This window comes from Erythrolamprus reginae, chromosome 11, assembly GCF_031021105.1.
Source record: "Erythrolamprus reginae isolate rEryReg1 chromosome 11, rEryReg1.hap1, whole genome shotgun sequence".
Classification (NCBI taxonomy): domain Eukaryota; kingdom Metazoa; phylum Chordata; class Lepidosauria; order Squamata; family Dipsadidae; genus Erythrolamprus; species Erythrolamprus reginae.
In genome coordinates this window covers 5,937,137-5,946,719 of record NC_091960.1, presented here as the reverse complement: position 1 = coordinate 5,946,719, position 9,583 = coordinate 5,937,137, and the positions used below count along the sequence as shown (strand labels likewise).

Sequence of the window (9,583 nt, the reverse complement as noted above, 5' to 3'; positions counted from 1 at the left end):
TTACAAAAATGCAACTCTTTCGTCCTCGTTGGCTAACTCAGAGCTAGCATCAATAGGCATCAGCATCAGGGCTATTCAGAGGAACCGAATAACAGAAAGAATCGTAGAGGTCTTCTAGTCCAACCCCCTGCTTGAGCAGGAAACCCTATATCCATGATGGCAAACCTATGGCACGCATGCCACAGGTGGCACATGGAGCCATATCAGAGGGCACATGAGGTCTTGCCCGATGTCAGCTCCAACCAGCTGATTTTCAGCTTCGGGGGAAGGCTGTTTTCCCTCCAGAAGCTTCAGGAATAATAATAATTATTATTATAAAAATAATAATTATAAAATAATTATAAAAACCAATCGCTTACTGCAGGGGTTTCCAACTTTGGCAACTTTAAGCTTGGAGGACTTCAATTCCCAGAATTCCCCAGCCAGCTTTGCTGGCTGTGGAACTCTGGGAATTGAAGTCCTCCAGGCTTATAGTTGCCAAGGTTGGAGACCTCTGGCTTACTGTGTCCATTTTTGCTGGGCAGAACTATCCTAGGATCAAGAAGCAGAGAGAAAGCCTTCCTCCAAAAATGTAATCAGCGCTAGATTGATTTACCGCTTACAAAACTTGCTTTTTTTCAATAGAGGAACAGAACAGGCAATATTTGTATTAGTCCAGTGGGTCTCTCTGTTCACTACCCAGTAACCACCTATTTAACATAATTTATAGCTTGACTCGCAAAGAAATAAGATCAGAATTCATCGGGCTAGCAACGGTTAAGAGATATTATACCATATAAGCAAAAATGATTTGGATCTGACGAACCTTATTGTTATTTGTTTTCATTTAGTTAATGGGTCAGTGTAATTGTTTCTAATGAAGGAAACAAATACAAATATTTTTCAGTCTTAATTGGGCTTTCAAGGGATTGCGGATTTGTCTCTTTTCAATTAGCGTTGAACGCTGCGAATATTTCAGGCTGCTCTACGTCTCATTCCTGCTCAGCAATATGTTGTAAAATAAATTGGAGCTGAGTATTACGCTCTGGATTTCTCTCTTCCCATCAGATGCTGCCGATGAGCGAGATCAAGAATGGGGGAAACCCAGAATGAATTTAATTCTTTGACCCTCCCGCTATTTCACATTTGCCCTTTTCATGTAGGGTGGGTTCCAATTGTGGATTGCAAAAAGTACAGATCACAAATGCTTTGGCCACCAAGAAGTCATGTAAAATGTCTAAGTCATCATCATACAGATACAGATTAACAAAGTTGGAAGGGACCTTGTAGGTCATCTAGTCCACCCCCCCATCCAAGCAGGAGACCCTACACTATTTCTGACAGAGGTCAGTCTCTTAGAAACATAGAAGTCTGACGGCAGAAAAAGACCTCATGGTCCATCTAGTCTGCCCTTATACTATTTCCTGTATTTTATCTTAGGATGGATATATGTTTATCCCAGGCATGTTTAAATTCAGGCGAGGAGGGTGGGGGCAGTTCTAATCTCTGGGGGAAGCTGGATCTAGAGCAGTGATGGCGAACCTATGACACGCGTGTCAGCACTGACACGCGTAGCCATTTTCGGTGACACGCGGCCGCCGAGAAAAGGGGAGTTTTAGGGAGTGGCCAAGATGCAAATCTCCCCACTTTCCAATTTCTCACCGACTGCAAGCAGGTACAGCAGGGCCGCCGATAGGCTGGTACTACCGGGACTGGCGTCAGGGGCCCGGCCAAACTGAAAATTGGGGGGGGGGCTCGCCCACCCTGGTTTTGGCCCGCCACCGTGTGCCGGCCCCCTGGCGCCCACAGCAGTCATTGTGCCGCACCGTTTGCTGTAGCCTGCGCACGCCTACGCCAGCGCACCCCAAAACGCCGCCCGCCCCACGCACCCTTTTCCAAGGGTGCGCACGAACCAACCCTGCCCCCCCCGCGCCTCTAGCCCCCTCGCTCCCCTGGCTACTCGCCGCTGCCCCCTGCCTGCCCGCCCGCCCGCTTCGCCTCTCTTTCTCCTCCGCTGCAAGAGAGGCACGGCAGGCATTCTCACAGCGGGGGCCGGCGAAGGCAATTTTCAGTGTCGGGCGCACGGCCCGGCGCGCACTCTCCCCATCACCCTGCCAGCCCGCCAGGAACATTCAAAGTAAGAAAAACCTTCGCTCTTACTTTGAATGTTCTGGGCAGGCTGGCAGGGCGATGGGGAGAGCGCACGCTGGGCCGCGCGCCCGACACTGAAAATCGCCTTCGCCGGCCCCCGCTGTGAGAATGCCTGCCGTGCCTCTCTTGCAGCGGAGGAGAAAGAGAGGCGAAGCGGGCGGGCGGCAGCGGCAAGTAGCCAGGGGCGCAAGGGGGCTGGAGGCGCGGGGGCGCCTCTAGCCCCCTCGCACCCCTGGCTACTTGCCGCTGAATCTGACCAGTTTGGGGGGTCGCCCCCCCCAGGAAAGAGTTGCAGCAGGAAAGCAGCACATATGAAAAGCGCGCTGCTTTCCCGGAAAGCCGGCTTTCCTGGCCGGCACAGGGCTTTCCCGGGCAGCTGGCTTGAGCCTTGTGCCGGTCAGCAAAGCCGGCTGCCCACCGGAGACGTGGAGAGAAAGAAGGGAAAGCAAGGGAGGGAAAGGGGAGAGGAAAGAAGGAGGGAGGGAAGGAAGGGAGAGAAAAGTGAACGAGAGGGAGAGAGAAAGGGAGGAAGAGAGGAAGGAAGGAAGAGATAAATATAAAGGGAGAGAGAGAGAGGGAGAGGGGAAGGAAGGAAAAGAGAGAGAAAGAGAAAAAAGTGGAAGGAAGAGAGAAGGAAAGAAGGGAAGGGATAGAGAGAAAAAGAGAGAGAAAAGATAGGAAGGAAGAGAGAGAGTGAGAGAGAGCAAGAAAGAAATAGTGAGAGAGGAGAGAGGAAGGAAGAGAGTGAGAGAGAGTGAGAGTGTTTTTTTCTCAAGGTGACACATCACCCGAATTATGCTCAGTTTTTTGGCGAATTTTGACACACCAAGCTCAAAAGGTTGCCCATCACTGATCTAGAGGGTCAGGGTCACCACAGAGAAGGCTCTTCCCCTGGGTCCCGCCAAACGGCATTGTTTAGTTGATGAGACCCGGAGAAGGCCAACTCTGTGGGACCTAATCGGTCGCTGGGATTCGTGCGGCAGAAGGCGGTCCCGGAGATATTTGAATTGTGACCGGAAACTGATCGGCAACCAATGCAGACTGCGGAGTGTTGGTGTAACATGGGCATACCTAGGGAAGCCCATGACTGCTCTCGCAGCTGCATTCTGCACGATCTGAAGTTTCCGAACACTTATACATTTAAGAACGGTGCTTTCTCACTTCGGCCTGAGGATGGATTTTGGGGCTGGGACCACAGCAAGCCTTCACGGAAGGCCAACGCAAGACGCGATAGAGGAACACAGACCGTAGGGCCAGTCCTAAGTTTTTCTTCCTCAACGCATAGACCAGCGGGTTGGCCAAAGAGTTCAGGTGAGAGAGCAACACCGCCAGATGTTCCAGAGACGCGTACTGGTCACAGCTGGGACACAGCAGCTGGACGCAGTAGATCGTGTGCAGAGGCATCCAGCAGACGAAGAAGACACCCACCAGGAGAAGTAGGGTGCAGGCCATCTGCACTTCCTTCCTCTTGGCCGGCCATAGGGGCTGTGAGCGGAAATGGTCACGGACAACTCGAAAGATGTCGGCGTAGATACCCAACATGGCGGTCAAGGGCAGCAAAGTGCAGATTAAGAAAATGAAATAAACCAGGAACTCGGGACTGAAAATGGAGGTGAAGGAACAGCGGTCCAGATGTTCGACTAGGCCGTGACTGTAGCCCGGATCTCCGTAGGCTTGGGAAATGAGGTCTTTGGGAGGTTTATCGCGGATGACGAAAATAAAGACGGCTCGCTGGAAGCTGATCCCCTTCGACTTGTTTCTGGTCCCTCCGTATTGCTGAACTTTGTTCCATCCCATCATAGGAGAGAAGCCGATCAACAGGGACAGCAGCCAGCAGAAACCCACGACGAACATCACCCAGTGTTTTTTCACACGCAGGGGGTAGCTGCCCAATGAAAGACATTCATTAGTATCTTTGGACCAGTAAAAGGCTGCCAGAAGAGCCCTTCACTCCTCCACTCGAAACAGAATCCCCTACGAGACTAGACTTTCAATCCTGGGCCTAGAAAGCTTAGAACTAAGACGCCTTACACAAGATCTAAGTATTGCCCACAAGATCATATGCTGCAACGTCCTGCCTGTCGGCAACTACTTCAGCTTCAACCACAACAACACAAGAGCACACAACAGATTTAAACTTAATATTAACCGCTCCAAACTTGACTGCAAAAAATATGACTTCAGTAACCGAGTTGTCGAAGCGTGGAACTCATTACTGGACTCCATAGTGTCATCCCCAAACCCCCAACACTTTGCCCTTAGATTATCTATGGTTGACCTATCCAGATTCCTAAGAGGTCAGTAAGGGGCGAGTACAAGTGCACTAGAGTGCCTTCCGTCCCCTGTCCTATTGCTCTCCTATATCTCCTATACCTTTCTTCTATTCCTATATCTCTTCTTCTATTCTTTCATTGATATGTTCTATTACTATATCTTCTTTTCTATTCTTTCTTAGATATATTTTACTGTGAGTATCTCCTCTATAACCTTCATCATGTATTTTACTATGTGTATATACACACACACATATATATATGTATATATACATATATGTATATAGATATATACCCACTAAAACCCTCATTGTGTATTGGAGAAAATAAAAAAATAAAAGTAAATATTCTTTCATTGATATGTTCTATTCCTATAACTTCTCTTCTCTTATTTCTTAGATATATTTTACTATGAGTATCTCCTCTATAACCTTCATCATGTATTTTACTATGTGTATATAAATATATACCCACTAAAACCCTCATTTTGTAGTGGACTAAATAAATAAATAAATAAATAAACAAACAAACAAACAAACAAACAAACAAATAAATAAATAAATAAATAAACAAACAAACAAACAAACAAATAAATATTCTTTTATTGATATGTTCTATTCCTATAACTTCTCTTCTCTTATTTCTTAGATATATTTTACTATGAGTATCTCCTCTATAACCTTCATCATGTATTTTACTATGTGTATATAGATATACACCCACTAAAACCCTCATTGTGTATTGGACAAAATAAATAAATAAAATAAAATAAAAATATTTAAATAGATCTACTCTAAACATGGCTAAGTCAGCGACTAACTCAGCTCAACCCAAGTTTTCACCCACTTGGTTATACTCCCAAAAATATGGCCGATCATTAATTATAATTAATATCACAATTGTATTGAACAAGAATGCGCTTGTCCGAAGGAGAACCACTTGGAAGACGAAACCTGATTTTGTAGGTTTTTATCACTGTTGTACCCCATAAGCTTTTCTCCACAATTACAAACCAGGCAGGTACCTGATCAAATAGCTAGCGAGCAATTTAACCGGTTGAAAAAAAAACCAGATTATGTTTTCTGGAGTAGATAAGAGCTTTTTTCCCAACCTCGAGGCAGTTCATCCTGGAAATAGGCAATCTTGTTATTGCCCCCAAAGTACAAGGTGATAAAATATATAAGAGGTGGCACTGTTAAAGAGAGAACTGATTTGGGACCAGATATTCTTTGTGTACACCCATTCTTCTTTCATCGCCCAATTTTATCTCAGGTGTGAAACAACCAAACAAAGATAACTTGTCCACCAGGATTACAAACTGCCCTTAATTCTCTAAACAGGAAAAGAGGGGTGATTCGTTATATATATGAGTATACACTGTATATATAATTTTAATTATATATAAGTACAATTATAATTCATAATTCATTCAAATATAATCACAATTGTAATTCATTATAATTGTGAGTATATACTGCTCAAAATAAAGGGAACACTTAAACAACACAATATAACTCCAAGTAAAGTTTGATTTGACAGTTAAATGTTCAAACTGTCCACTCAGGAAGCAACAACGATTGACAATCAATTTCACCTGCTGTTGTGCACATTCAGCTTTGTACAGAACAAAGTATTCCATGAGAATATTTCATTCATTTAGATCTAGGATGTGTTATTTGAGGATTCCCTTTATTTCTTTGAGCTGTGTGTGTGTGTTTGTAGGTCTTGGCATACTCGGGTTTCTTCCCATGTAACCTTCAGAGAATCCTGGCGATGTTTCGACGAGGTCCCACTCGTCATCTTCAGGCTGGTGCTTTCGGCTTTAAGTACCTCTAAGTACCACCCAGATCACTGTGACTATGGATAATCTCTCTCTCATACACATTATGCACCAAAGACCTTGTGTGCCTATCACACCTGGCCAATAAAGAATTCTGTTCTGTTCTGTTCTATTCCATTCCATTCCATTTTCTATTCTATTCTATTCCATTCCATCCCATTCTATTCCATTCCATCCAATCCCATCCCCTGTTCTACTCTACTCTACTCTACTCTACTTTATTCCATTCCATTCTATTCTATTCCATTCCATCCAATCCCATCCCGTTTTATTCTACTCTACTCCATTCCATTCTATTCTATTCTATTCCATTCCATCCAAACCCATCCCGTTTTATTCTACTCTACTCTACTCTACACTCTACTCTACTCTATTCCATTCCATTCCATTATATTCTATTCTATTCCATTCCATCCAATCCCATCCCATTTTATTCTACTCTACTCTACTCCATTCCATTCTATTCCATTCCATCCCATTCCTTCCAATCCCATCCCATTTTATTCTACTCTACTCTACACTCTACTCTATTCTATTCCATTCCATCCCATCCCATCCCATCCCATCCCATTCTATTCTATTCTATTCTATTCTATTCCATTCCATCCAATCCCATTCCATTTTATTCTACTCTACTCTACTCTACACTCTACTCTACTCTATTCCATTCCATTCTATTCTATTCTATTCCATTCCATCCAATCCCATCCCGTTTTATTCTACTCTACTCTACTCCATTCCATTCTATTCCATTCCATCCCATTCCATCCAATCCCATCCCATTTTATTCTACTCTACTCTACTCTACTCTACACTCTAGTCTATTCCATTCCATTCCATCCCATTCCATTCTATTCTATTCTATTCTATTCCATTCCATCCAATCCCATCCCATTTTATTCTACTCTACTCTACACTCTACTCTACTCCATTCCATTCCATCCCATCCAATCCCATCCCATTTTATTCTACTCTACTCTACTCTACTCCACTCCACTCCATTCCATTCTATTCTATTCTATTCTATTCTATTCTAGCTTCCCACTCTGGATTCCGACCCAAGAACATGACTTGCCTGTTGGGTAGCTTGATCTTCAGGTGGGTATGGATGGCTATCACCAACAGGAGGAGGATGGAGAACTGGGTGGTGACCAGCGGGAAGCAAGTGAGGAAGAGGCAGGTGTAGAAATACAAGGTGTACTCCATGCTGAGCACCATGGAGAAGGGGATGGCTAGAGCGCCCACGCCGAGGTCCGCCACCGCCAAGGAGACAATCAGGTAGTTGGTGACACATCTCAGCTCCTTGTGCAGGTAGATGGTGACGCACACTAGCAGGTTGATTGTGATGATGGCCAGGGCCAGGATGCTCTCGAGGACCACAAAACCAATATCCATGGCGGCTCTTGTTCTCGGAGACCATCCAACGACAAAGTCGCTTCTTCTCACTCTCTGGTAGACTCCTCCCAAAAATTCACAGGTACAAATGTCAGACACACACACGTTTGAAAATTCAAAACAATGTTCTTTATAATGAAAATTCACTTAAACCAAGCCCTCTTTTGTTGTAGCAAAGAGCACTCCTCTCCAAACAAAGTGGTAATTAATACAAGTCCCTTATCAGTTCTATGATACTTATCTTGCAGCTGTGAGGCAATTCACAGTCCTTCTTCTTTCACAAAGTGAAACACACTTTGCCCTGGTTTAGTTTCAAAGCAGGGAAAAATCAGCACACAAAAAGTCAGTCAGTAACGCAGTCATGAAACACAACGATCAGATAATCCTCCACAATGGCCAAACTCACAGGCTGCTCTTTATAGCAGCCTCACTAATGACCACAGCCCCACCCAACCACAGGTGGCCTCATTTTCGTTGATAATAATCTCTCAGTTGTTGCTGCCTATGCATCGGTCTCCGCGTGTGTGGCTGTATCATTAACTCTTGTTCTGAATCCAAGGAGGAGCTAGAGAATTGATCTCCTTCTGAGCTGTCTGCCACACTCTCCTCCTCCCTGTCACTCATGTCTTCTTGGTCAGAGGAGCCTTCATCAGCAGATTCCACCGGGGGCAAAACAGGCCTGCAGCATGGGGATGTCTCCCCCACATCCACAGTCCTTGGGGCAGGAGCAGGGCCAGAACTAACCACAACACTCGCCGAGAAAAATCTTCCTGAACTCGATCTCTTCCATTCAAATATCTTAAATCCAATATCCATCTATTTCTCTGACTTCTGCAGCGCGAAATCTCAGCCGCTCGCTTTCCATGACCAATAGCAGGGACCTATCTCTGTTTGCTTAGCGCATTGCCAACACATAGATCAGACATGTCATGGACACGAGATAACTTTTTATGTCAGGCGGTGCATTAACGTCGGTGTATTAGAAGATGTATTTCCAGAGCAAACCAATCAATGTAAGAGCTTAAGTGAATTGGGGTAGGCAGAGCTGGAGATAATAAAACAACCCGGACTGAAAGATATAATTTGCAGGGAGAGGTTTATCATGCCAATCCTCAGATTAAAACAACCCTTGCCGTTAAATATCTACCTTTCAAATATAACCGGGGAGAAAAATAAATCGAAGAGTTTGTGCAGTTAAATTGTGGGTGCGAGTGTGTAAACGAGCACAAAATAAGGCAGCAAGGGCCTTGTTCAGTTGCCCAGGTTGGAAAACCATAGAAGGAATTAAAATGCCTGACATTATTTGACTTACTGCCACCTTCAAGTGGCATATTATTTCTATGCAGTGATAGGTGGAAAATGGGGTTCAAAAAAACAAGATGGCGGCCATCATGATGGGATCCAAGCTCCTCCCTTTTATATACAACACATAAAAATAGGAGGGGCATTGATTGACCACTATGACTGGTGCGGTGGCCTAGAAGCAGTAATGGGTTGCTACCCCCACAGGGTGGGAGGGGTAACGCAGTGGGGGTCGTAATTTTATGCACTATTTATTGAATACTTATTGTCTTTCCTTGTCTAGTACCTTAGTATGATCCTTAATTACTTTTAAAATAGGAAATAAGGTTCAGGAGGGAAGTGTTTTTAATAGGAAAGTGAACACAAGAACAAGGGGACACAATCTGAAGTTAGTTGGGGGAAAGATCAAAAGTAACATGAGACAATATTATTTTACTGAAAGAGTAGTAGATGCTTGGAACAAACTTCCAGCAGACGTGGTTGGTAAATCCACAGTAACTGAATTGAAACATGCCTGGGATAAACATAGATCCATTGTAAGATAAAATACAGGAAATAGTATAAGGGCAGATGAGATGGACCATGAGGTCTTTTTCTGCCGTCAGTCTTCTATGTTCCTATGTTTCTATGAAATAATTAAATA

General features: G+C 44.4%; 1 protein-coding gene across 1 annotated transcript; it reads right to left on the bottom strand.

The window, feature by feature from the left end:
• On the bottom strand, positions 1 to 7,638 carry LOC139174326 (adenosine receptor A1-like). The gene is made up of 4 exons (XM_070764623.1): positions 7,319 to 7,638; positions 3,292 to 4,015; positions 1,642 to 1,714; positions 1 to 71 (listed from the first exon to the last, which is right to left on the bottom strand). The coding sequence occupies exons 1-4, from the start codon at positions 7,636 to 7,638 to the stop codon at positions 1 to 3; spliced, it is 1,188 nt and encodes a 395-aa protein (XP_070620724.1).
• Between the last annotated feature and the right edge of the window lie 1,945 nt (positions 7,639 to 9,583).

Coding starts and splice junctions, on each gene's coding strand:
- LOC139174326 (XM_070764623.1), bottom strand. CDS start 7,638: ATGGATATTGGTTTTGTGGTCCTCGAGAGCATCCTGGCCCTGGCCATC. Junction 4,016..7,318: donor AAGATCAAGCTACCCAACAG/GCAAGTCATGTT, acceptor TTCATTGGGCAG/CTACCCCCTGCGTGTGAAAA. Junction 72..1,641: donor GCTGTACCTGCTTGCAGTCG/GTGAGAAATTGG, acceptor TCCTCTGAATAG/CCCTGATGCTGATGCCTATT.